Source organism: Patagioenas fasciata, chromosome 22 (genome assembly GCF_037038585.1).
Source record: "Patagioenas fasciata isolate bPatFas1 chromosome 22, bPatFas1.hap1, whole genome shotgun sequence".
NCBI lineage: Eukaryota > Metazoa > Chordata > Aves > Columbiformes > Columbidae > Patagioenas > Patagioenas fasciata.
Genome location: NC_092541.1, coordinates 1,653,801 through 1,681,789, shown reverse-complemented (window position 1 = coordinate 1,681,789; position 27,989 = coordinate 1,653,801). Strand labels below are relative to the sequence as shown.

Below are 27,989 nucleotides of genomic sequence, written 5' to 3'. Positions count from 1 at the left end.
GCTGAGCAGAAACACCTTTGAGGTGAACTGGGCCGGCTCCTGGAGGAGGGATGAGAAGCAGGGCTGGTGTATCAGGAATATTCTTTAATTTGGGCTGTTGGTTTTGTGTCCTGAATAGCCAGGCCTAGGAAGGAATTGCCACAGCCTGCGAAAGGGGTACAACCAGCAGAACAAACTGGGACGGTGGGTTTGGGGACAGCGAGCAATAGAGAGACGCATCGGGTTTGATGCTGCAAGGGCTTTAGAATTGAAGTAGGTGGTTTTGCAACAGGAGGGAGAAGTGGGGATCCTTGTGAACATCGACATTGCCTCTGTGCATGTCAAGTCAGGGATATCGGTGCATGCTTAGGTGTAAAATAGTCCTTTATGAAGATGAGCCAGTTCCTCAGGTCCCCATAGAGACACTAGTTTTAATTCTCCTCTTTCAAATAGTGATGACATTGGCGGGGAGCCTGGCGTAAGGCAATGCCATGAATCACTGGCTCAGATGTACCTGGAACTAGGGCGCTCAGGATTCCCGTTCCCACGGTCTCCCACCCAACGTGTGTTTCTCAACCTTACCCAGTGGGCGATGCCTTGAAAACACAAAACTCCTGCCTGTAAAGCTGAGGGAGAAGAACTTAGAGCGGCGACGCTCCTGTCCGGTTCCCTTTGTTTGTGTCTAAGGACGAGTTAAGTGCAAGGGATAAATAATGTATCTAAAGAATGTGTTAGTGGACCAGATGTCATGCGAGAAACCCTCTGAATTGTCTTCAAGTGGAAACAGAAATTGGTTTTGGAATCTTTTCTCTCGGATATTTTTATTTCCCCTCTCAACCTACCACTGGATTTTATAAATCACATCCTGAATATGAATAATTTGCCAATCTTCTTTGTCAAATATATACCTGTCTGTACTTAGTCATGAGAAGTGGAGGACAGGGAATTTTCATCATGCATTTTAGTGATTCCTTAGGAAGACTTCTGTTAAGAGACAGTTCCTTAAACCCACCCTCCCTTGCCTGACGGAAGTTGGGAGCAGAAGTGAGTAGGTTTGTTGCCCATTAGTTTTCCCATTGTTGTGTATTCTTCACAGTTTTTCCTGCTTAGTCTTACACAGTGAATATACCACTGCACACGTTGGGGTCTCGCACATCATCTGACATGTTATTGTGCATTCCACAGGTAAGGCTTGATATTTGTAACTGATTCAAACACAAATACCTGCTAAAGGAAATTTCCCCCAGACACAGCTTTCTGGTTGCATCAGAGAGAAGCAAAGATTTATTAGCATTTATTGGTTTGAGGTTTTTTGGGTTTTTTTTGTATTTTTGGGTTTTTTTTTCACAAGAATACCAATCACGGTAGAGATTAACTCAGGTAACAGTGATTAGGCACAGAAATTGAGATGCAAGCAACAGGTTGGCCATCCGGAGAGTTCCGACGAGTCCCCAAAGTGAACAGCGCTGAGTAACCTGAACAAGTGTTTGCCCTTTGAAGAGACACGATGGGACGTGCTTGGGTTGTCCAAACCCACTGTGAGCTCCTGCGGTGCAAGATGCTGGTTTTCCAAATCACTCCTCAACCCTCCTAAGACTCCCTGTTGAGAGACAAAGGGAAGCAAGAATTTATTTGAAGAAATGTTATCTAAATCAGCATTTTTCATCTTTTTTTGTGACTTCCTAATTAGAGACTGTGTAGTTCTCAGTGGACTCAGATGTTCTTCCAGCATTCTGGAAGGGTTAGAACAGTGTCAGCCTTAATATTTGTACAACCATGGGTGTTTATGGCTTTATCATATTAAATACATGGACCTGCTTCTGTTCTCAACTAAGCATAAATCACTCTTGAAATTTAGAGTGTAAATCAAATACAGATTACTTCCTCAATAAGAAATAAATGGAACAGAATCTTTCTAAAAATAAAACTTCCCCTTCATGGTCAACATTTTCAGGCACTTGCTTGAGATACCAGAGCCTTACCCATCCTCATCGTTTTTATGGCTTTGGACACCTCCTCCATGGTCGCTCCTCTCTCCAGTGTTTTATTCCCTTCCAGGCAGAGCTTCATGTTTTCTCCACCTCCTGGAACAACAGCCGTGAAATCAGACATGGAAAAGACCTTTTGGTCACTCCCCATCTTCTGCTGCTTCAGGATTTTGCAGCTTATACCCCTTATATTTTAAATGTCTTCAGTGTTCCAACTATTTCACCCTCCTTTAACCGTTTTGCCCCCATAATACCAGTTACATTTCTAACATTTGGCTTTATTCTGAAGCTACTGACTCCTTGGGTTCCCTGATTGGATTGGCTGTTATCTTTCCTTTTCCTCTTTCATTCCATCTTTCTACATGTCCTGTGATAACATCCCCTTCATTCACTTGTGAAAATACTACCCTGTTGATACTTTACTGTAGAAGAACAAATCTCAGAGTGGACTTAAAACACAAAAAATGTCTCCAGATTTCCAAATCAGGAAAGGAGTTTTCATATCGTTTCCTGCTATGCAGAGAATAAAAGTGAATGGGAGGATGCACCCTTGTATTCCAGTTTTTACCTTGGCTTTCACAAGGGCTGCCAGGATGGGACTGGGAGGATGAAGAGCGGGAGAGGCAGGACCTGCCTCCTCCTCCTCCTCCTCCACCTGAGCTACTCCCAGAGGCTCCACCAGAGGTTCTTCCTCCACTCCCTCCTCCTCCTCCTCCAGAATAGGAGCTTCCTCCATGGGATCCTCCAGTTCTTCCTCCGCTGCTTCTTCCACCTGAGCACCAGCTGCTTCCTCCATGTCCTCCATGTCCTCCATGTCCTCCATGTCCTCCTCCTCCTGATGAACCACCACCAGCTCCCCCTTGGGAGATGCTGTCAGGAGGAAAGGGCATCTATTATTTATAGATAATGAATGGCTTCAGAAGCCTTTCAAAATATATACCATGAGTACTTAGAAAAGACAGTCGTTTTCTTGCTCACCTTCCATTTTCATATAGAACTGTACTTCCTGATTGTACTTAGGAGAAGAAATTACAAGTTATAGTTCTAAATATTTTTGTAGACATTTTGTCCGGCTCATAATAAGTCTAGAAAATACAGCTTTGTACACTGTCTGCTAACATTTAGATTCTGCATTAATTCTTGTGAATGTCGTAAATATGTTGATGAAGAACCAATTGCACTTGTTCCTAATATAAATATTTCTACTTTCATCTTCACCTGTGTGCATAGGTGGCACGATAATGAATCTGAATGTCCGTACCCAATGTCCTGCTGTCCCTCCTCCAGCAGCGCCCGGTACTGAGCGATCTCCTGCTCCAGGCGGGTCTTGATGCCCAGGAGCATCTTGTACTCCTGGTTCTGATTCTCCATCTCGCAGCGGATACTGGCCAGCTCCTCCTCCAAGGGACCGATCATGCTCTGGATCTGCTGCAGCTGCATGTTGTAGCGACGTTCTGTGTCCTCCAGGTTGGACTGCAGAGACTGTATCTGAGAATGAAAGAGAAAATACACTATAAATGGGGATGTGGAGGGTCTAAATCATTCTAATGCCCCAAATGAGAAAACTCTTCAATGCATCTTCACTAAATGCAGTGCTACCTATAGCTGATCTCTCATTCCAGCAGCTCACGTGTGCTTTGCATGGCAGAGGATCATCTCAGTCATTACCTACCATGCTGAGCTGCGACTGCAGCTCTATTTCCAGGCTCTGGTATTCACGTCTCAGCTCCGAGATCTGTCGGTTGCTTGATTCCACCTCTTGGCCACTTGACTGGACTTGTTGACTCACTTCCTCCATCTGAAAAATTAATATACGGAATTGGAGGTTTTGAGTTTTCCTTACAATGGTAGTTTATCATGGAAGCGTCTGGCAGCACAAGTTGAAGCAGGACCATGTGTAATATGGGCTGTTTAAACTTCTTTCTGTGGCCCTGCCAGTGCAGTTCAAGCCCACTTGTGATTTCCCTTATTTTAGCCAAAGGGCTTCTACCATTATATCCTAAAAGCAATGGATCTTGTCATTCAAAGTGTCATCCATCTACAGGAAGTTCTTTCCAAAAGTTGGTATTGTTTTCCTTTTGTAATGTGAACATTCAAATTCTAACCATTTACCTTGATTTCATACCACCTTTCAACCTCTTCACGGTTTTTCCGAATGAGATTTTCATATTCTTGCCTCATATCATTCAGTTTTTTCAGCAGATCCTCTCCTGGAGCCGCATTCACCTCCACGTTCACATCACCACCCGACTGGTTTTGCAGCAGCTTCATTTCCTGCAGAGAAAACCCAGGCCCAAGGCAAATCAACAAAAATGGTGAAGTTACTTTGCAAAAGAGTTTTGAAGTCAGTTAACTTACTCCGACCTCATAAACCACCCTGGATTCTTTTAACAACTTATACATGTATGTGTTTTTTCTCATGTTCTTGTGTTCCTCTGCATTTGTGTTTCAAGGAGCTGGCTCTTACCTCCTCATGGTTCTTCTTGAGGCTAATCATCTCCTCCTTCAGAGACTCAAACTGCATTTCCAGGTCAGACCTGTTCAGAGTCAGATTATCCAACAAGGGTCGCAGGCTATTGATGTCGGCCTCCACATTCTGCCGGAGACCATATTCCGCCTCATACCTGCACCAAGGAGAGTGAGAAACATCAACCCTGCTCTTGGCTTTTCAGTCCTTCTACTCACTTTATTTATGAAAAAGTTCACATATTCCATTATCATAGTGTCTGCTTTTGAATATATATATATATATAGTAATATATATTTACTTTATCCTGAAGTCTTCTGCAGTCATCCTTGTGTTATCCAGGTCCAAAAGCACCTTGTTGGTTTCCACAGTCGCAGTCACAAGCTAGAGGAGAATATCCAGGCCTCAACATTTTGCTTAATCACAAAAAGCCTGACAATGCTTAAACTTCCCTGACAAAGAACATCCTACCTGATTTTGAAGGTCTTCAATTTCTGCGTAATAGTGGCTGTAGTCCTTTGTACCAGTAGGACCTTGCTTCTGGTACCACTCCCTGATTAATTGCTCAAGCTGAGAATTTTCCCTTTCCAAACGTCTGACTTTATCGAGATAAGAAGCCAGGCGTTCATTAAGGCTCTGCATGGCCAACTTCTCGTCGCTGGAGAGAATCCCCGTGTTCCCTCCAGGAAAGCCACTGCTGCCAAAGCCACCACCACCTCCACCAAAGCTTCCTCCATAGCCACCACCCAACCCGCTCCCGCCTGACCTGAAGCTCACTCCGTACCCACCATCGCTCATCCCCCCTCCATAATAACCACAGCTCATCCCCCCTCCATAACTACTGCGCCGCATCGTTCTGTAGCCACCACCGCTGGCTGCTCCACCATAGCTGCTCCTGGAGCTTCCTCCACCACAACTGCTGCCAGAGAACCTGCCACCACCACTTGTCCCACAAGTGCTTCTTCTCGTGGAGACCGAGGAATACGTGCTGCCCGTGCCACCACCACCCCTCCTCTCCACGCAGCCTATGAAGGACTCCTTGGAGGCCCAGCTCATGGTGACACCAGCAAGCGATTCAGGGTCAAACTCAAAAGCTGGTCCTACAGTTGTTGTGGAATCATAGCCCCAACCGCCACCCCGCCTGCTCCGCATTTATACCCGCGCTCGTGGGTGTCACTGTCAAGGCAGGACCTTCTTGCCGGCTGCATTTTCTGCCAACGCTAATTTGCCAAAGAGGGATGTTTGGCAGTGTCACCCGTACCCAAAGTGTTCATGACCGTTTGTTTATCAGTACAAAACATGTAATTTCTCTTGGGTGGCTCTGAATTAGGAAGATATTTTCGGTGATCTAGTGCACTGAGTTACAGTCATCTGCATTAAATTAATCCCACTCACCTCATCCTGTTCACATCCCTTTCAGCACAACAATAAACCGCCGTAATATGGGACGGTAATGACTGGTGCTGTCTCTCTTTAATGTAGTCGTTCCTCACGCTCTTCCCCCTTGCGGGTATTTGTCAAGGAATACCAGCTGATTTTTTTCATATTTAAGTGATATTTTAATAGGCTCTGGTTTATGGTTACCTTATGCTGTATACTCCTTATTTTTAGCCCTCTGTTGCTTTATGCCTTTTGAAACCATACCGCAGGATGTGTTTTGTAGGTACTCTGAACCGCTCCCTGACATCGTTGCAATTTCTCATGAAAACTTGGTGAACATTGACAAATATCTTATATGTGGGCAACTTATGCCACACTTACAATTCCGTTCTATAAATAACAGTTATGAAGAATTGTGTGACAACAACTGTAAAGTAGCCCTGTGGAAGGCAGTGAGGAAGGGGAGTATGGTGGGGTATTGCAGGGACTAATCCTTCATGTGCTGCAGCCAAATGTTGTTATGGGATGGTTGAGAGACCTGGGGAAGCATCTGGCCCTGGGCCAGTCTCTCTGCATGACTGTGATGATGGGATGTGATATTCTACCTCCTGAAGGGATTTCAGAATCAGGATGTTTTCCCTCTACAGTGCAAATACAAACATCCTGACCTGGAGGAGAAAGGTCCATTTCGTGCTTTGGGGATTAAGTCGATAAACTGTACATCAAAATAGCACATTCCTTCCAGTTTTGTTTACCACTCGTGAACCAAGGTAGGAAACATTTGCTGTCTTGCATCAGCTTGTTTTAAGACTCTATCTTTTTCAAACACATGGCAGTGGATGGTTCAGCCGAGCATCTTCTGAGCTCCTACACCAACCTGAGCCTGGGCGGTGTGTAACACACCCCTCGTTGTGTGCTGCCCACCTTCCCGCCTTGATTTGCTGTATTATTCTTTTCTCGCTCGGCCTGTTGGTTGTTGCTAATGCAGGGGTTTGTTTGCTATGGCTCAGAGCAGGTGTTTGTGGAAACATCTTTCTGTAAACACCCCCACACAGGACACACCTGCAGTTTCGTCTAAACTTCATTTCTGCAACGGCTGAGGACACGGGGCCCTCTCGGGCTTGTAGAGATTTAAATGGGTCACTACAAAACTTAGTGGAGTCTCTGTTGTAATTTTAACGTGTTCCAATGAGAAACCTTTTTCTCTTGAAGTGCATGAAATTTTCTTCCATACTAACAGCTACTTTGGCTCATAAAATTATTGAGTTACGTTCTGTTTAACTGTTGGCTCCTGATTGATGGCACCTGTGTTATAAGGGCATGGGTATATTTCTATGTTGTTCTATATAATTCTGCAGAAGGATAAGGGGGTTTTTTGTTGTTTATTACACCTTTTGTATGAGCCATTCCTTCCAGGCGGGCTAAACTTCATGTCTTCTGTGTATCTGGAAATGAGTGGCCAGAATCAGAGAGAGAAGTTGCAGAACAAATGGGTCCTGAAGGGAAAGTTTTATTTCCAAGTTTGCCCTAAGGTGGAACCTGTTTTATGAGACGGTGTCTTTTGTCGAGATTGTCTGGGCATTTGCAAGCGTACCCAGCTAACTCGATGATCTTAGGTTATGTTTCCAGCAAAATCTAGAGATAACACTGCAGAAGAGAACCTGGAGGGCTGGGAAAACCTTAAGAGAGATCCCAATAAGCTCTGCAGGAACTGCAAGGAGCCCCTGTGAAATGGGGCAGCGAAACGTTACGAAATCTCGGGCTGGTGCGTTTTATTGCAGCATCGAGCCGCTGCTCACAAACACATCCCGGCACGTCCACGTCCGCCCTGCGTCGGTGGCACCTTTGCTACCACAGCCCCTGGTGCTGCAGGTGCTCAGCGGAGTCTCGGGGTGCTGGTTGTGAGTATTAAAGAGCTCTCAGGGATTCTGTTCTGCTCCAGAGACCTCTGAAGGGTTTCTCCAGAGAAGCTGCGACCATTTGTGCCCCTCACAAAAAGTGTGCGTGTGAATTGAACTGTAAGGCCAGATTTAAAACGTGGGACTTGTTTTGAAACTGGTTTTTTAATGCATTCATTGCATTCATCATTTTGGTTGGAAGAGACCCTCAGGATCATCGAGTCCAACCACAACCCAGCACTAAACCATGTCCCTGCTAAAGAGCAGTAAGGGGTGGTTTTATGCCTTTAACTTCCCCCCAGCAAGGCAGAATTCTTCTTTTTTTTGTTTGCTTTTTGGGTTTTTTTCACTTCATTTTTTTGTTTGTTTACTTTTGGGTGTTTTTTTGCTTTGCTTTTGGGGTACTTGAGGTCACAGCCAAAACAAGAGGAGGAGGAGGAAGGTGCCTTGGGGGCGGATGATACCGTAATTGTTTGCAATGTGGCCCCTTCCCTTTTCCTGTGATGAAACTGCTGCAACCCCTGCCCAGAAGAGCAGGGTGGACCCTTTAGTGCCTCCATGGTCATGAATCCTCTTCCATTCTTCCCACCCCTGGTCAGTTCTTGTCAGGAAAATTCAACTTACTTATGTTGCTACAGAGAGAAAAAAACCGTGGAAGGTCTATCTGGGGAATATGACTCATCTTTATAATTATACCTTATAAACTAACTTCCATTATAAAATCATCAAACAATTCTATTAACACCGGATAATCCATAGAAAAATATTTCTCTATAGTAAAGAAGTAACGCGATCCCTGAACAGTGTCTGACACTGTTCTTGTTCTGAGGACATACACACCATTGAGCTCCAGCTGCCTGACACGTAGCATGAAACTCTTCCCTCCGTTGGAATTTAAATGATGAGGAGTGTTTTCTTGTGTGTTTGAAACCAGAGAAACCTAAGAAAATTTGATTCAGATTACTCAAAACATATTAGGGCTCAATCATGTTTATAATTTAATTTTTAATAGTAGTTTTGAAGTGAGAGATGAAGTCGCTGCCTCTCCTGCTCTGTTCTGCAAGACACGGTGTTAGTCTTGGCATCTGCCCACACCAAGATGTGTGGTCACAGGGATCATCCCAGGAACGTGTCCCCTTTGTCATGTCTGACGGGTCAAACCCGTCCATTAAAACTGGCTGTGGCAGCAGGAGCTGATGTGCTGCCCTCTGCCCAAGGGGAGCCAGTTGTGTCCAATCCAGCAAACATCCCTCCTTTAGGAAAAAAAACCAATCCTTGCATACATTATACTTGATGTGTTACTCACTCGTTATTGCAGAGACTGATGCAACATTAAAGGGCAGCTTCAAAAGCTCCACCACCCAATGGAACGATGGTGATTATGATAGAAACGGTAATTAGGTGAGTCAGAGCTACCAGAGACTTCTACAATACAAACCCTTTGGTTGGGAACTTTGTCATTTTGGGTCGAAACAGCCCCTTGCGCAGCTGAGTCTTTGGGGCCTCACCTAATGCTACTTCATTAGCAGGACCTTCATCAGCAAAGGGTCATTGTGACAGAATTACAGCCCTCAGAGAGCCTGGGTTTCGCTGTGCTCCTGCCTAATGACACGATGCAAAATACATCTGTGCTGTTCGAAAAACATCAACAGGTTTTGGCAAAGAGACGCAGCGCGTTTCAGGCTGACGTCCATAGTGTGCACTCACACACAGGAGAGAGCAGGAGGGACCCTGTGTCACCTCCTGCAATGGTCACACTCGCGTCAACCTCGCTGCAGATGTGACCATTCAATACAGGAGAGTGAGAGGGGGGAAAAGCATCAGGACTGACAGCTTGGTCCATGTTTTCAGCTCACAGGATCTCCCCAGCACGCACCACAGACACTACTTGGTCTGTTCAGCTGAGCTTTTCTGTTAGGAGAAGCTTAACTGAGCAGTTAAGCTGGGTTTGCCACACGCCTCTCCCCTGGCACCCATCAGCAGCCGCGGTGAGATCCGAGTGCCCTCTAGAGCCAGACTGCACTGGGTTGTCCATCTCCTCCTGCATCTCCAAATGTCCCACACACCAAATGGGTTATTTTAATTAAATATTATTGTACTTTAGTTTTATAGTGTAACAGCAGCTTCCATTTAGCCACAGATAGCATTAGCCAAATGTATCTGCATCTCCCGGCCTCTCAGTAAATGTAAGACCCATTTTAAGCATGGTGTCTGATCTCAGTCTCGCAAACTGCAATAACATGCTGTTTACCCTCCTTGCAAGAACAGCAGAGGAATGTGCCAGCCCAGGCACTCGGGAGCACAGGACTGGCAGGTCTGTGTTTGTTTGGATCTCTCGGTTAAGAACAGGTGACACCTTATGGAGAGATCTGGAAAATACCGAGATGTCTGGGCTGCCGGTATTTACCAGGCGCTTTCTCCATTTCCTTGTTCTTTGGCACAAGCGGCATTTGCGTGTAAATCCATCAGGGATCAGCCTTGTTGCTCCTCTGCTCCAAAGCCAAGTATCATCCTCCCTTCAGCCCCCTGTTCCCATCTCCCTTTGTATTCCAGAGCACCAGCTGCCCTCGAGCAGAGGCAGAAATGCCTTTATTCCAGCTCTGTGGGATTTGGAGAAATGCACTCACTTTTATGCTTCAAACATTTTTTTAGTTTCCCAGCAAAGGACTCAGAAGTATTTTACGTGTGTGTAGGTGTGAGAAATGTTTGTGTCATGTTATATAAGGTATAAAAAGGGCTTTCGACTCATCTGCTCTTACCGCCCTGTGGGTGTCTCTGCACAGCTATGGGTGTCCAACCACCCCTTTGCTGTCTCACGAGTGCAGATTCCTGATGAAACGCGAATGCTGTCATCTCAGCACCTGCTCTGGGCGCTGCTCGCAGTCACCGGGAGAGGAGGCACTTGTGCAGCACCGTCCCTGTCCCCAGGCAGCTGTGGGACACACAGGAGGTGGGATCTGCCCTGCAGAGCCCCAGCAAACACCTCCTGACCCCCAGGTGACTGCGCTGCAGATCTGTTGAGATGGGTCTGACCAACATCATGCTCAGCACCCAACGGTTTAATGCCTGGCACATCTGGAGCGCAGCTGGAGGTGTGCACCAGGGGTGTCTGCTAAGCCGGTGACTGTGTGGATACACACCATCCCAAGCTTGCTTTATCATGGATATTTCTATCACTGATCTCTCTATTCTCCTATCACTGACGACCTCCAGCTCCACTTATTTCCCCTTTGTTTGTTCTGCAATGAATTTAAGCAAAATGCTCTGTGGGAAATGCAGAAGCATCTGCCTGAGTTGAGTCTTCATGTGGATCCTGGGGACCCCATGTGGGAATGGGCAGCTTGTGCAGGGAGGAGGGTACAAGACCCACCAGGTCCACGAGGCCGTTCTCTGGCTCCTGCTGGCAAAGCAGCTTTGTTCTCACTGGAATATGATCCTGACCAGTTCACGTGACATCTGTGCATGGATTTCCAGCTTTTCCTACTGGGACCATTGCCGAGGTTAACCAGCCCAGCCTAGCCTGTGGTTTGCACCTGGATCGGCACCCGATTTTCTGAAGGAACTCAGTTTCCAGACACAGGTTTCTTGATTGCATCAGGCAGAAGCGAAGTTTTATTAGAGAAATGTTTTCACCAGCAGGTACATTAGTGATCCTGACTAACTCAAATAGCTTCTAGAGAGCGTTACAGAACAGAGCAGACCAGAGAAGGGGGCCCCGAAAGGCCCCTTTGGATACATGGCAAAGCGTCGCTGAGTTACTTCTACTTTCTCGGCAGAGAGGCATGTGGTGAACAGCCAGTGTTCTTGTTTTGTCTGTGGGTTTCTCTCTGTATCACCTTCCACTCCGTTCCTCCTTAATCACAAATTCTTCTGCAGGTCACTGGAGAAAAAAATGTACCAGCATTATTTGATTGGAACAGAGATAAGAGCTTTCAAATGACAGGAATTTGGTCTGGGTAGCGCCCTTGTTTCACGCATGCGCTGTCAAACTAGAGCAGTTGGCAGACAGCCCACGGAACCCCAGAAATTCCCTAAATAACTGTGTTTTAATGGGGATTTGCACTTGCAAAGTTACAGACTTGCTCTTCTTTTCACTAAGCTCTGTTTGCCTGTCCTCCTCTTTACTTCCAGATCTTTCCTTCATGCCCCATTTCCCCAGCTCTCTCTTATTAGTCCCACTGCTCCCTCTGGCCGCTCATTTACTTTCTCCAGAACTCTCTTTAAACCCCTTTCTCAGTGACACGGCCAATTCTGCGCTGTAGTGGATCCATCATAACAGGTCATGCCTGTAGCACAGTGAGTTCCTGAGAAGGTCCCACTATCGTGTGTTGTCTCCTGGTCTTATTAGAAAGCAACAAGCTCTTACGTGGAACGGCGGCTCTTACCTTGTATATCTCCAGTCTTGCAGGGTGGGACCTGGGGCTGGCAGTGGGACGCTGTAGTTGTAGTGTAGGTGTGACTCGTCCGAATGACGCCTCCTCCTACACCGGTTCCCACTCCGATTCCGCCGCCGTGACTAGTGGAACACATTGGGTCAAAGAAACAGGGTATTTTAGAACTTCATATGACACCAACAAAGGGCACAAAGTCTCAAGCTATGTCTTTCATAGGGTTAGGGTATTCACATCGCATTCTTTTCATCATTTTACTTTGCATTCGTGCCCTCCTTCGGCATGGAAACGCCATGCAGTTAATTGTTTTGACAGTTCCCACGTTATCTTACTACGGAAATGAGATTGTTACAAATGTTGACATACTATATAGTAGTTGCAATATTGTAACTAGCAGTTAAAAGATTTGGTTTGCCTGCTTTGCAGATCCCGAGGCATAACATTAAGTTCAGATCTGAACGTTCATCACAGTAAAATTCTTATGAGACAACTCTTTCATCTCAGTGAAAGCCTCTAGATGGACTAAAGATTATCTCAGATTCCCAATGTATAACACAGACCCTTGATACTTTCATTTATTCATTCAGAGATCTACATACATGAGGTCCTGCTGTCCTCCTTCCAACAAGCACCGGTAGGTCTGAATCTCCTGCTCCAGACGGCACTTGACATCCAACAAGGTCTTGTATTCTTGGTTCTGGCACTCGATTTCTGCTCTGATTTCAGCCAATTGCTGCTCCACGCACGTGATCTGGTTCTGCAGCTCACCGAGCAGCGTGTTGTACTGGCACTCGGTCTCAGCCAGAGAGGATTCCAGATTATTTCTCTGATGAGCAAGACAATCAAAGAAAGAAAATTCATTTAAGCGTCACCCAAGGGTTTATGATTTCCAATGCAAAAATGAAAGAGCTTTTCACCACCATCGCACCAGTTGGCAGGTCTGGCTGTAACCGTGCCCCCCATGTCAGTAAACCCAGCACCCACCTGGCTGAGCTGAGCTTGCAGATCGATCTCCAAGGCTTGCAATTGGCGTCTCAGTTCCGTAACCTGGTTGTTGCACGTCTCCACCTCCTGACCGCTTGTAATCACCTCCCAATTCACCTCCTCAATCTGAAAATCACCAACCCAGAGTAAAGAGCTTCAGGGAATATCTGACTTGCTTTTACAGAATGCAGTGAGCAGGTGGCAAAAAGAAAAGCGAGCAGGGCAAGTTCTCTGTGTACTGCTTGCTCTTCTTACAAATCACATGAACTTTGTGACTGCTCAGTCCCTTTAATCCAAATGGGGAATATCTCAGTTCCAACAGCACACCACGAGGCCTTGCGGCAAATGCTGCTGTTCCAAATGGGACATAACAAACTGGTCAGACAGGCCTGCGTCTCCTGTGGAATACAGGCTGGAATGAGTACTGATCTTGTGCTTCAATGGAAGGGAAGAACTACTTATTGTCTCCATGTCTGCTTTCTGAAACCCTCCTGTGCCCTGCGATGCGTGTGTCAGTTGGTTTTGCTGCAGATGTGCACCACTCACCTTGCACTCGTACCAATCCTCCACTTCCTTGCGGTTGCGCGCTATCAGCGTTTCATACTGGCATCTCAAATCCTCCAAGATTTGCCTGAGATCTGGTCCAGGGCAGGCATTGACCTCCACGCTCACGTCTCCAGTCGATTGCTTCCTCAGGCAGTTCATTTCCTGCAAACACAACCCCGATCAGATGCGCAATGGCTTTTGGAAGCCAAGCAGAAGGTCAGAGCTGGGTGACCAAGGACAGTGCTCCTGTGTGGGGTCCCTCCCAGCCGTGGCTGTAAAAAGCACTGGAAGATTGTGCAAGTTTTTCCCCACAAATCTGTTGCGTAATTTCTTTTCTGATCCACTGGCAGCAGCAACTTTCACCCCCTCCAGCATCCTCGGTGCTGCCTCCACCAGAGCTCCCGCACCACCCCCAAGGCAGAAGACGGGTCTGAACCCCAGCAGCGTCTGATGGGAAAGCTGTGCCGTGAAAGGGGTTGCTATTTTAAATTCAGAGCACATTTGTGTAAGCAAAGTTTTATGGCAGGTTCTCCTCGGGACAGGCAGGACCTACCTCCTCGTGGTTCTTCTTGAGGCAGCAAAGCTCCTCCCGCAGCGACTCCAGCTGCGCCTCCAGGTCCGACCTGCAGAGCGTCAGCTGGTCCAGGACTTGGCGTAAGCCGTTGATGTCGGCCTCCACGCTCTGGCGAAGGGCCAGCTCCGTCTCGTACCTGGTGCGATGCAAGAAAGCAGAAATTCATAATGGTAACCTCACATGTGCTCAGTTTATCCAAAGATCTCCTTTCCTACCCATCCATTCCCAGCTGTGTTTTGTTGGCTAAGCCGAACACACTGTGCATCACATTTCTGCACTGATGGAAATGCACCAACTACACCACTAAGACCACTCCTTCCAGTGCTGGTCCCCAGGCCTCAGCAACAAACGCTGTTGCCAAGTGTTTCACCCGAGAATACTAATTAAAAGAGGTTTGGTGACCAAGAGCAAAATGCATTTCATCACTCCGTCCTGTCCTAATGTGGTTTTGTGGAGACACTTGTCTGAAGTCTCTGTAATTAGTGCACTGAGACTCCACAAGTGAGAAGCGAAGGAGCAGGGAGGAGGCGATGGGGTTTGTGGGTGCCAAGGGACACTCACTTCACTCGGAAGTCATCAGCGGCCATCCTGCTGTTATCGATGTCCAGAATGATCTTGTTGTTATCGATGGTTGCGCAGACAATCTGGAAAAGAGCAGACCATGAGAGACGTCTCACATCTTTCTGCTCTCACAGTCTATAGGTGTATCTAGACTGCAGCTAGGTAGTAAGTGCCCATAATTTCCTTTCTTTGTTACCTTCTTGCTTAAGTAACCTTGTTCCTTGGGCAGAGCGGTTGCAGGAGGTGGCTTTGCCTTAACTCAATAAAGAAAAGATGTTGACTGTGTAGAGCTTGGGGCTTGAAGAGTTGTGAGATGGGGCTTCCCAGTTTCAAGGTCTGAAGGTGAGTTCTGAAGATGCTTCACAAAGAAGTGAACCCTAAAGCACCTTCCTTGAGACATGAGGTCTCAGCCCACATTCGGGCGGGGGTGTTCTCGGCTTAAGGATCTTCAGGGGAGATAGTTGGTGTCTTTGAGCCTTAAGATCAGCCATAACTTTCATTATGGACATTTTAGTATCAGTCTCTTTGTGCCACTGCAGCAATCCATTTTAAATACTCAGCTTTTCTCACCTAGAATTTATAATGCTTCATTTGATACAGCATTTGATGTGGTTTTCTCCTGTTCTATAGTTCTCTTTGCCTTGCTCTGCCTGCTGGGCTGACACCACTATGTTTCCACACTTGGTAAGATCATATTTAGAATTGTATAATGATAACACAATGGAACGAAGCATCCTTTTCCTTTTGAAGAGTATTATCCCACCTGTATCACCTAATAGAATGCATTTTTAATATGCACCCACACTCAACAACATCATAGGGGAACTTGGCAAAATTTTGTTTGCAAAGACATTTCACAGCACCAAAGGTACCTCTAACAATTGCAGTAGGTTATAAATACGAATTCAGAAATCAGCTTTAAATAGAGGAGGAACAACTGACAAAGGGGATTACCTGATTTTGAAGATCTTCGATTTCTTTGTAATAGCAGCTGTAGTCCCGGGGCTCACAGGACAGGCCCTGTGTCGCGTACCACTCTCTGATCCTGCACTCCAGCTCAGCGTTTTCCTTCTCCAAGCACTTCACCTTGTCCAGGTAGGAAGCCAGGCGGTCGTTGAGATTTTGCATGGTGACCTTCTCATCGCAGGACGACAGCAAACAGTCGCCACCAAGACCACCAACGACCACGCCACCTCCGAGGCCAAAACCGAGGCCATTGCCATAGCAGTTGCCACCTCCATAGCTCCCACCAGCCAAGCTACCAACACTCAGTCCCCCTCCATAATTCACTCCACCGCAGTAGCTCCTTCCAGAAAAACCTCTGCCACTGCCTATCCCATAGGAAGAAATCCGTGCTCCACCACCACCACCAATGATACAGCTGCCACCACTGCTCCTGCCTTTGCTAGACACCGTAATCGTCTCCTTAATGTTGCAACTCATGGCGACAGCAGTTGGAAATGCAAGCAGAAGCCTAAAGCGAGACGCACAGCTTGATTTTGAATCAGACTGCGAGGTGTCCACTGCCACAAATCTCTATTTATACCTTCCACAGTGGGTGTCACAGCTGCCGCTTCCCATAAGGCGGGCGACTCCACCCATTGGTGCTGAGAATAATTTCTCAAAAGGAAGTTTCCTTTCAAGAATCCCGGTAGACAAGGAAGATACTTTACATGTCTCTTGCTAATTTCAAAAATACATGAGCAATAATGTTTTATGAGTCATCAGCTTTTTGTTTGTGATGCAAACTTACAACATTAAGCCAGGAGAAACACTGTCCTAAATTATATACCAGGAAGAAATCATTAAAGGTTATTGCATCAAAGAGCTCTTTATCTCTCATTAATTTTTTTCATTTTATTTTGAGTTGAATAAGCAGTTTTCATGCAGGGTGCTGATGCTGGAATACGAAAGATTAAAAAGAAAGAATAAGCACAAAGTTTGACTCTCGAATGATGTACGAGGAGTGAGGTAAGAACTTTGTGGAAAGATCAGAGACACAGAGATTAACCTGCAAGTCTCTCCATTGGCAAAAGGACAAATCCAGAACGCTCTGCTAAGGAGAAGCGAGACCGTGGAGCGATCTCTAAATGGCTGAGGACGAAAGGTTCTTCATATATGGTCCAGTAATTCACAGAGGATTTGTTTCTTTATGTGGAGAGTGTAAAGCGAGGTAAAAGTACTTTAAATATTTCCTGTTGTTCAGTAACAGGTATTTCTGCAGTTTTCCTCGTTATGGACAGTGGCTGTGTTGAGGACGGGTGAGTGTTTTGAAATGGTGAGCGAGAGTGGAAAGATCCTGTGGGCAGTTTCTCTGTCAGTGTGTGCGGCGTTGTAGGAGAGGTTTGGGACTATTGTCCTAGGAAATGTGGAACAGAATTGCTGGTCCAGCTGGCAGAGCAATCGCTGCCCAATACAGCACTACACTGGCTTGGAGAAGAGGGATTAAGTACAAACTAGAGGTTCTTCTCTATCACTAATGCCTCCAAATCTTAACTAGGCAGAGAAAGTTAGAATCCTTTCACTCTTCTGAGATCAAAACTGAGGCTAAACCCCTTTTCCTGAGATGTTTTGCTGAGACTCAAGAGCAATGGCCTTCTCTGCGGGGAGAACCTGCTTCTGCTGGTCCTGGAGCAGGAGACAGGTGTTCCATGGCTTTCTGACACGAACCGTTCGCTGCGAGAGATTCTCCGAACCTGCTTCACTGGAGGACAAGTGAGCGCAAACTCCTGCTCACATCCTCACTCCGTGTCAGGGCCGTGGATTGGAATCACTGTCATGATGGCAAGTAAATGTTCCCACTTAGTGAAGGACTGAATTATCCCAGAATTCATTGATTGACCCATCATTTTATTGCTCTTATGCTCCTTATTTGTGTTGAAAAGATGCCTCCCCTTATCTTTGCCTCCTTGGACGTGGCTTGTCCAGCATGATGAAAGCCAACAGCATTCCACCGGTATCTCCGGCAGGCTGGAGACAGAGAGGTTTGCTCAGACGGATTTGCTCAAAGACAACGTGACTGTGGCAGAGTCTGAGGTCACCCAGGTCTGCAGCGCTCAGTGCTGTGCTCCACTCCCTCCCTTTGTACGAAAAGCTCAGAATAGGTAAAAACTCTAATAAACTGATTGTGCATAGGAAGAAATATGCGGGTTTCATTACTAGGACTGGAGAACATAATTGGAGTCAGGGCGTGGTGGTAAGAATGAACCGAAACTGATGTAATGCTGCATGGCTCGAAGCTTTGCCTGCGCTGCAGATGGTTCCCCAGGAGTTTCCCAAGAGCTGTCTGCAGCAAGCATCTTTTCTGAAGCGAGCGCACATTCCTTCCCCTGCTCCCCAGTTATCATTTTAGCACATCAGAGCGATGCAGGCAGAAACACGGGATGACTTACTCCTTTGTGGGAGTGGAAGATGTCTACGTGCCGATTGCGGTAATTAGTGCGGAGAGCAGAAAGGATGGCTCCTGCTCTTTGGAGGTACGTTGGTCCCCCTGGGACCCTGTAGCTTTATCCATTAAACCCACATCTTTCTGCTGATGGTTTTCAGCAAGCAGCTTTGCCTGGGATCCTCACCTGCCCTCTTTGTTGCTATTTTCCTTTTTTGAATGGAAATGGATGCACTAGTTAAGCTAAGATAAAGTTAAATAATTGTTCTGAAGACCTTGAAAAAAAATTAAGCTTTCCCTCCTATTTTCATTCAATTATTTGAACTCATAAGCTACGTGGGTCTGTCTCATTAGCACAAAGAAATATGGAAATCTCATGGAAATGTATTTTCCAGCCCAAGGTTTGCAGCTCCATAATTTGCGGCTCTTTAATATACAGGTTGTTTCCAGGATGTTTTCTGCCGGGGAGCTGTTTATCACAAGCTCCCTTCTCATGAGCTGCTCTCCAGACGCATCTCAAATCGTAGGTCCACAAACAACATCACAGCGTCTCAGGAGCCGAGTCTGTATGGCCCTGGGGACTTTCCAGAGGCATATTCATAAAGTCTGGATCATTAGAGTCCTTCTGGCCGTGTCATTAGGTCTCTTTCACCTCTCAGGAATTTAGGACAGCTTCTTTGTGAAAGCGCACGCGCTTCGGACCTGGCGGGAAGAGTGGGAAAGGTTTGGTAGGAACACAGGGAATCGGCTTCAGGTGTGAGCAGCAGTTTGCAAGAGGAGACGAGCCCAGAGCTGGTGGGAATCAGCTGGGGCTCCCAAAAGAGATGGGCAAGCTTTTCTATATCGTGGGTTGCCTAGAGCTGAAAGAGTGAAAACTGGAAGAGCCTCAGCTCTTTGTACTTTTAGGAATGAGAGTGTGTGGACTGGTAGATGGGGAAGGGCTGAGGCCAGCAAGGGCAGCATGGGCTTCTCTGACTGTCTTTTTTTTCACTAAACAAGGCAGGAGAAGACAATGGGAAAGGAAAAGGGAAAGATTTGCTTTCCAGCTTCTCAGTGAAAGCTCTGAGAACAGCTTGGATATACACAGAGGAGCCCAACCAAGGGTAATGTAAAGAAGACTTGATTTAGAGTCTTGATTTAAAAGCTTCTACCTGTGGCCACTCTTCTGAGTCATTATTGCAGTTGTTCCAGTGCTGTGTTTCCTTATTGTGCTCTAGACCCTGAATATCACTGGGTTTAGTGTCTGGTAGATGAAATAGAAGAAATACTACTGAGGCATCTTCTGTCTGTGGTCTTGTAGAGCAGGAGAAGGGCAACTTTAACCTGTTCCTTGATAAATTAATGGTTGAGCATCTTCAGACACTTGCTATAGGCCTTGGAGATGCTGCTTTCCTGGAAGGTTTCAGGTTGTGTTGAGTCTGTTTCTGTAGTAACAGAGAAATTGGTGTCTGTAAAAGAGCTGACGCTAGCAAAGGGTGCCTCACTGTACTCCATGTATGGTCCTGAAATGTTTGTTATACCCTTTCTACTCCTCCACTGCAAGGCTGGTTGTTCATAACCTCCAGCTTTTGAGGGAAAAGGAATAACCAGTTTTTCTTTACCAGGTCATCATATGACTCTTTCTACAACAACCACATCACAGTGTACCCAAACTAACAGCAGCCGCATCCAGCGCCGCGCTTTTAGCTGTGAACGTGCAGGGTGGAGTGAACACGTAAAACCCATCACTACTGGGTTTTCTGGACCAACGGGTGATTTAATCCCCAAAACACCCTCCAGCTCATAATGGCTTTCAAGTGAAAATCCTCCAAGCCTAGACTGACTCTGCTCGCTTGTCGCGGTCGGTTCCCACGGCTGCGCCCACCAGAAGCGCCCCAGGGCCCCGAGTTCCCAAACTGCTGCCCTGGCTGCTCTGGGCACGTCGGTGTCAGACACACACGCAGCACCGTGCCCGTCCCGCTGACTCTGCACCAGCCGCATGGCTGCTGTTGGTCAGGGATGAATCTTTGCTTTGCTCGGGATGTCTAAGCTGTAACGGGTCTGTGTATCCAACTGCCATACCTGGCTTTTTGCTCCGTTGTATTCTCTGTTGAGCAGCACTTTTTCAGCTCCCATCCTGCCCTCCCCAGTTCTCCAAAGAAGGTGTATTTAGTCTAAGTGGGATCTTTCAACAGTTCCCGGTGTCCAGGTTGGAACTCTTTGAGATAGAGGGATGACCAATAAATGACTCAGTCACTATGTGAAAATAGATAGGAAATAAACTTTTTGCCTCCAGATATTTTCCCAATGGGAAGATTACTATAAAATGAAAGAGATAGGTTAGAATAGAAACCATCAGCAGATATTTAATCAGTTGTGGTGACCAAGATCCCCTCTTCAACCTAATCCCAGCCCCCAGGCTGGATGAAGTGTGAGAGGGCACAGCCCAGATGTGTCAGCGCTAGATGGGGGACGTGGCAACTTATCTCCAGATGTTCCATCACTGACTTCCAGAATGTATCTAAAACTGTGTTTTAGCACTGTGTTCTGTGGGAAGCGCACGGGCATCTGTGTGGATCCTGGAGGATCTTACGACAAAGCAGCTTTGTTCCCAGTGCAGTGTGATCCCAACCAGTTTACGTGACCCTGGACCAACACCTGATTTTCTAAAGGAACTAGCTTTCCAGACACAGGTTTCTTGATTGCATCAGGCAGAAGCAAAGTTTTATTAGAGACATTTTTTTCACCAGCAGGCACATTAGTGATTATACTACTGGTTGACTCCAGCAATAGTCATGGTGGTTGGGCACGTGCAGAAATACAGACTGGAAAAAAGCAAATAGCAAAATAAAGCAGAATGTGGCCCAACGCTCTGCTTATTCCTCTGACACATTGCTTAGCGGTGCTGAGTAATGCGAAAGAGCTCGTTGCTCTTTGCAGACGCGTATAGTAAATATTCTCCCTCTTTATTCGTGGCTCTGCTTCAGGGTTCTCTTGTTGAATATTCTCATTTCTCTGCTTAATCACAAATCCTTCTGCAGGGCACTGGAGAGATCAAAGGAAACATTACTTTGTTTATGGCAAAAATAGATTCTTTCCCACACTGTCATTCCGTACACGTGATCATTTCTCAAGCCAACTCGATTAGAATTTCAGATAAATACCATCCCTTGCTGGAAAGGTCTGATTGTTACCTGCCAGTCAGGCAGATGGGATGTGCAGCTGGCTTGAGCGTGGTTTGCCCTGATCCATAAAAATGCCCAATGGTGGAAGCTGCAGATGTGGCACCAGCTCCATCAGTGAGGGAACAACATAAAGGTCCTTGCCAGAACAAAACCCCTGCTCGCTCCCATTCTCCTGGACCAACTGTCACTGTATTTCTTTCTTTTTCAGTTTGCTGGAAGTATCCCCTTGAAATATGGTAGTTTTGTGCCAGTATTCTCACGATTCCTGCTTTTTCTCCTGATTTCCAGGCACTTTGCTTTCTCTTACTCTTTCCTTTGTCCAAGATCTCATGTCACTCCCTCCTCCCCATTCCCTGTGCCTTGCCTGCCTGCTGACTGCCCTTCCCCTTTCCATCCCTCTTCCCTCTCCCTCCTCACACCTGTAAGCTCCGTGGGAAAGACCTTTGTTGCGTTAGAATAGAGAAAGCTCTTGCAGTTCTTACCTTGTATCTCCGCAGCTGCACAGGTTGGTATCTGGGCAGACGACGTGTAAGTGTGGCTTGTTCTAATGATACCTCCTCCTCCTATTCCACTTGTTCTTGCAACTCCTCCTCCTAGACCCGAAGACTGACCAATTCCTCCTTGCTGACTGAGGGAACAAGAAAGTAATGTTTTAGATAAGGAAATGACAGATAAACTAAAAATACAGTTTTTCATTGTCCCTGCTGCTCTCAATCTGGGGTATTTTATTGTGCCGTTTGATGCGTCTTAAGCAACTTACATGAGGTCCTGCTGTCCGCCCTCCAGCAGGCAGCGGTACGTGTGGATCTCCTGCTCCAGACGGCACTTGACGTCCAGCAGGATCTTGTACTCCTGGTTCTGACACTCCATCTCTGCCCGCAGATCCGCCAGCTGCTGCTCCACGCACGAGATCTGGCTCTGGAGCTCAGCAAGGTGGTTGTTGTAGCGACACTCTGTCTCAGCCAGCGAGGACTCCAGGTTGTCCCTCTGAGGAGCGACATGGGGCACAACGCAAACCCGGGCGTGAGAAACGTTTAAACGGCCAATTCTTACATCAAAGCCTAACTGAGCTGAGCTTTGCAGCAGCTCAGCACCCACCTGGCTGAGCTGAGCCTGGAGATCGATCTCCAAGGCTTGCAATTGGCGTCTCAGATCCGTAACCTGGTTGTTGCACGTCTCCACCTCCTGTCCGCTTGTAATCACCTCCCGATTCACCTCCTCAATCTGAAAATCACCAACCCAGAGTAAAGAGCTTCAGGGAATGTTTCATGTAAGTCAGATTTAGTATTAAGGAAAGAGCAGAGAAGCTGGCAAAAACCAAGAAATGAGGAAGGTTTGGGTGAGCTCTTTCATCCTAATGAAGTGTAAACCGCGCTCGTCATTCCCTTTGCTCTTCCCATAGTCCAGTTCTTACTGCTTTGCAAAGCCTCAAGTCTGACTAACGCAGTAATTCCTGTCACCCCATGGAATGGACACACAGTGGCAGCATCCCCTCTGTCACTTGGCCCATTTAAATCAAAGCGGAACGCTGTTACGGTACATTGTGTGGTTTTAATGTGTAATCAGTCACTGTGGAAACATTGCCTGTGTGTTAGCCGGGGAAAGTCAGGGCTAAATTCACTCACCTTGCACTCATACCAATCCTCGACTTCTTTGCGATTGCGCTCGATCAGCGTTTCATACTGACACCTCATCTCCTCCAGGATCTTTCTGAGGTCTGGGCCGGGACAGGCATTGACCTCCACGCTCACATCTCCAGTCGATTGCTTCCTCAGACAGTTCATTTCCTGCAAACAACACCCAGATCAAGTCATTGTTTTTAAAAAGAAAGGAGAAACTGAGGGAGCACAACCCAGAGAGGGTCTTTGCTGGACACCCACAGCTCCCAATTAACACCAATCATCTCCATCAGCCACTGGCCCCTCCGCAGCCAACACTGCAGGGTGGGGACCACGGAGAGGGAGGGCGATGGATGCTGCGCAGATTCAGTCTGTGGAGACGTGGGGACAGGCAGGACCTACCTCCTCGTGGTTCTTCTTGAGGCAGCAAAGCTCCTCCCGCAGCGACTCCAGCTGCGCCTCCAGGTCCGACCTGCAGAGCGTCAGCTGGTCCAGGACTTGGCGTAAGCCGTTGATGTCGGCCTCCACGCTCTGGCGAAGGGCCAGCTCCGTCTCGTACCTGGCAGTGAGAAGGAACGCAAGGAAGAGTCATCAGCGTCTGACACCACCGTTGGCTCTTTTTTCATTTGACCTCCCCTCTTTTGTGCAGTATTTTCCTCACAGAACGCCAAGCAAAGCAGCGTGGGGCTCGCTCCATTAAATCTGCTCTCAATGTTCCTCCTCTGGAGTTTTTGCATGGGATGGAGGTGCTGCTAACCCAACAAGAATAAACAAATGTTTTCCCTTTGAAAAACACCGGGAGCCAGAATAGCAGGTTGGGTGAGCCCACGCTGGTCCCTCCTGTGGGTCCCTTCTGCTTTCTGAAGAGCTCATTCAGAACTCATTCAGAACTCATTCAAACCCGCCTGGACCCCTTCCTGTGGAACCTCAGCTGGGTGTTCCTGCTCCATGGGGGGATTGCACTGGATGAGCTTTCCAGGTCCCTTCCAATCCCTGACATTCTGGGATTCTGTGATTAACTCTCATCTCCACCCACAAATACCTTTCTGGCCCAAACTTTCCGTCCTGGAACTGCCACTAATTAAGGCAGCTCTAGAGACGGTGGATGAAAGAGTTTATCTGCGTAGCCTCCAACCTGTCCTGAGCAGGAGCACCCAGAGCTCCTTCTCAGCAGCTCTCGGTGACAAAGGGGACAGCCTGGGGACACTCACTTCACTCGGAAGTCGTCGGCTGTCATCCTGCTGTTATCGATGTTCAGAATGATCTTGTTGTTGTCTATGGTTGCGCAGACAATCTGGGAAAAGAGAATATTCACTCCGTCAGTCCCCAAGTCCAGCAGTGGCCACAATCCACCTACTCCTTTAAATCTGAACCTTGCTTTCGTGGATGAGAGATTTAAAAGCTTTGTTTCACGACTTAATTATAAGTCCGTCTCATTCCGTCTGCTTCCTGGATTCTTTTCACTTCATTCTTCTCTCTGCATTGGCATCCTAGAATTTTTGCCAAACACACTTTACAAACAAGTGTTTTTAATTTTAAATTGCATACTCCAAATGTGTTATGGCAGTGCTCTCTTTGATCTTAATTAGATTAGATGTCAGATGTTACCCCATTCTGTATGAACGAGTAAAGTTGTAAAAAAAAGGAATAATGTTCAATTGGAATTCTGCAAGACTGATGACAGAACAGTATAAATTCAGGCAAATCGATGTGATTCATTATATTTCTCTTTAAGTTGCTTTCTTGGCATATGTCTATCAAACATCCTGGCACAAACCTAATTCAGAAAGACTACTGAGCCAATCCAGATGTGTTCTGTGAAGAGAACATTTTCTCCTTCAGATGTATCTGATGGATAAAAGCAATGGAAACGGTCCAAACACTCGAGGTTTTCACCTCTGAGCTCCAGGCCTAAGTGGCTGTTTATGAAAAAGCATTTTCCAACAATGAAACGTTACTCTTGGTAACTGCATCAAGTTGTGAACCAACACGGTGGGAGAAGTTTATAAGGGAGAAAGCAGCTGAGAAGCGACATTACCTGATTCTGCAGGTCTTCGATCTCTTTATAATAGCAGCTGTAGTCCCGGGGCTCACAAAAGGGGCCCTGCTTGGCGTACCACTCCCTGATCCTGCACTCCAGGTCAGCGTTTTCTTGTTCCAGGCATCTCACCTTGTCCAGGTAAGAAGCCAGGCGGTCGTTAAGGTTCTGCATGGTGACCTTTTCGTCACCAGAAAGAAGAATGCCATCACCAGCAAAACCACCTCCACCTACCCCTCCACCAAGCCCGATCCCAAGGCCACCTCCCATGCCACCGCCGAAGCGAGCGCTGCCACCGCTGAATCCCATGCCTGAACATCCTCCGAGGACGGCGGCTCCTAAGCCGCCTCCATAGTTTCCCCCAACCACGCTGCCGGTGCTCAGCCCTCCTCCGTAATTCACACCACCGCAGTAGCTTCTACCAGAGAACCCTCGGCTACCACCTATCCCGCAAGTCGTGTATCTTCCAGAGGAGACCGAGGAGATCCGCGCTCCGCCACCACCACCACCGCCACCGATCACGCAGCTGCCGCCGCTGGTCCTGCCCCTGAGAGAGCCCGTTGTCTGCTTAATACTACAACTCATTTTGAGGCCAGCTGCAGATCCAACCCAAAGCCCAAAGCAAGATGCACAGCTTGATACTGAATCCGACTGCAGGCCGGTGGCTGCGCAGATCTCTATTTATACCTTCCAAAGGGGGTGTCACCTACCGGGTGTTTCTTCTTCCCACGGGGCTGGCTAGTCTCGCTGTTTATGCCAAGAACAAATAGCCCATGGGCAGTTTCCCTCTAGAAAACCCAGTTCACAAGGAAGATACTTTACATGTCAGCAGCTTATTCCAAAAAGTAAAATAATGTGTTTTATGAGTCATCAGCTTTTTGTATGATGCAAACTTTACAACAAGTCAAGAAAAAAAGTTGCCCTAGATTATGTACAAAGAAGAAACATTGGTATTTATAACATCAAAGTGCCTTTTATCTTTTATTAACTTATATTTATTTTGTTCTTAGCCCAATAAACATTTTTATACCACATGCTATGGTAGAGTATGTGGAAGAAAAATGGGAAATTAATATAAATTCTCACTTCTGAAAAGTGTGAATGATAGTGACGGTGGTAGTGCAAAGAGCAGGGATGCTGTGGTGAAGATGTCTGTCACCTGGCACAAAGCTTTGCTGTGAGATTTCTTAAACCACTGAGGTAATTCCCCCGTGGGTTTAATTCCCTATTTGTGGATTATATTTCTCTTGCTAGAAGTCAACTTGCTCACAGTCTGCAGAGATCAGGCCTGAGACACATTGGGTGTCCCTGAGGAGTACGAAATACCTCTCTGAAGTTATTTTTCAATGACTTTAATTGCTGTCCATGTTGCCTCAGTTTGTGGTGATTGTAGATAAAGAAAGATGGCAGGAAAGGGAGCATCCGTGGGCGATATATCCAGTTCCCTGGGTGGAGCGAGATGTGATCCCGCAGGTCTTTGCCATTACTGAGGTTGTGTTGAGCACAGAATAAGAAGGAGAAAAGCTTTCTGCATTTCTTAACGGAGTTGGTCAGAGTAGTGTTGGGTATTAGCACAGCCTGGCTGGTGCTGTGAGCGCGATTGCCAAAACCGGGCAAGCAATTGCCAGAGGAGCCTTCGGAGAACGGGCTCCGGTAGCACCGATACCCATCTCCAGCAGACGGCTGTCACGAGAGGATATTCTGCTCTCCAGGGGACGGAGGCTTCTGTTCCCTACAGGGTGGAATTTCCAAGCGGTTCTTACTCACAGGTGACTTTGCACTCAACTATGTCCGTATTCACAGGAGCAGTTGTGATAAATCCTCCTTGGCGGTGACAGTGACACTTGACAGGGAGCCCTGGGAGCAACCTACACTCACTTGGCCACCTCTCCTTTCCTGGTGGCTTCCGTCACCATGGTCACAGAGAGTCCCCAAGCACATAGAGATGTGTTTGTGTTCCCACCAGCGTAACCCAGGACTCTCAGCTCTCCAGTGAGATAATTTATTTCTTCACTTAGATCAGAAACGATAAAAAGGCGCCTGGCAGCATCCTAAAATATTCATTATTCCTTTGGTGCAGTGAAATAACTTGCTGGAGTCTCTCAGAGCTCAGATTCCTGGCTGAGACGGTAGTGCCTGAAATACAAGTCCATCCTCCTCCTAGAAACACATCCCCCTGCTCCCCACACAGCCCAGACTCACAGGAGTGAAAACCAGGAGCAAAAAGGAGGATAGGGAGTAACTCTGCCTTTCATCCTTCATTTTGAGGAGTATAATTGAAGACAGGGTGGGGCTGTAAGAGCCAACAGAAATTAATGTAATGTCTGGATTGCTTGGAGCTTTGATTCTGCTGTGTAGGTTTTCAGAAAAAAGTTGCTTAATACCGCACAGAGCTCTGGGCTGACGGGGCCTCTCTTGCCCTTTGGGTTTAGGGGCAGACATTGCAGATATTGGACATTTCTCTGTGGGTGGGCAAGGAGCACCTGCACCTGCTTCTTTCAGGAGTTACCTGAGAGGAAGAAGGAATAGCTCTTGCTCCACAAAACAAGCTTGTTTGCAGCATTGAATAACCTTTTGCATATGTCCTGGCTAAAAGTTCCACAGGTTACGGGATCACATTTTGCCAGGGAAGTTTAGAAACGATAATAGAATTCTTCCAAAGTATTTCTATTTGGGATATAATTACATTTTTTGAGCTTTCCTGGGCTCCTGCCAGTTGCACTGGGACATGGGACTGATACAGCAAATGCATCCAAAAGCCATTCCTGGCCAAACCAGCCTGTATTTTCAAAGCAGTTGGTTTTTCCTGTGCTCTGCTGGTGGCTGCAGCTGTTTGCTGCAACCCGTGGTTGCACATGGGGTTGTCTCAGGGCTCCATGCTGAGCCCTCACCCCAAAAGATTTCCAACCTCGAATGTAAGGCAGGAGGAAATCATGGAACAGTTGGGTTGGAGGGACCTTCCCAGCTCCCGCAGTGCCCCCCCTGCCATGACAGGGACATCTTCACCAGCTCAGG

General features: G+C 47.0%; 3 protein-coding genes across 3 annotated transcripts; all 3 read right to left on the bottom strand.

The window, feature by feature from the left end:
* Window positions 1-1,553: 1,553 nt before the first annotated feature.
* Window positions 1,554-5,490, bottom strand: LOC136111608 (keratin, type I cytoskeletal 19-like). The gene is made up of 9 exons (XM_065855896.2): window positions 4,906-5,490; window positions 4,736-4,818; window positions 4,435-4,591; window positions 4,080-4,241; window positions 3,640-3,765; window positions 3,229-3,455; window positions 2,536-2,837; window positions 1,962-2,063; window positions 1,554-1,579 (listed from the first exon to the last, which is right to left on the bottom strand). Exons 1-9 carry the CDS (start codon window positions 5,488-5,490, stop codon window positions 1,554-1,556), a joined length of 1,770 nt encoding a protein of 589 aa, XP_065711968.2.
* Window positions 5,491-11,308: 5,818 nt separating this feature from the next.
* Window positions 11,309-16,266, bottom strand: LOC136111775 (keratin, type I cytoskeletal 19-like). Its single transcript, XM_065856165.2, has 8 exons — window positions 15,723-16,266; window positions 14,769-14,851; window positions 14,187-14,343; window positions 13,634-13,795; window positions 13,088-13,213; window positions 12,703-12,929; window positions 12,098-12,228; window positions 11,309-11,592 (listed from the first exon to the last, which is right to left on the bottom strand). The coding sequence occupies exons 1-8, from the start codon at window positions 16,209-16,211 to the stop codon at window positions 11,567-11,569; spliced, it is 1,401 nt and encodes a 466-aa protein (XP_065712237.2). The 5' UTR covers window positions 16,212-16,266; the 3' UTR covers window positions 11,309-11,566.
* A 4,594-nt stretch (window positions 16,267-20,860) lies between these two features.
* Window positions 20,861-25,615, bottom strand: LOC136111766 (keratin, type I cytoskeletal 19-like). The gene is made up of 8 exons (XM_065856135.2): window positions 24,975-25,615; window positions 24,148-24,230; window positions 23,339-23,495; window positions 22,943-23,104; window positions 22,416-22,541; window positions 22,078-22,304; window positions 21,800-21,945; window positions 20,861-21,177 (listed from the first exon to the last, which is right to left on the bottom strand). Exons 1-8 carry the CDS (start codon window positions 25,557-25,559, stop codon window positions 21,152-21,154), a joined length of 1,512 nt encoding a protein of 503 aa, XP_065712207.2. The 5' UTR covers window positions 25,560-25,615; the 3' UTR covers window positions 20,861-21,151.
* Window positions 25,616-27,989: the final 2,374 nt, after the last annotated feature.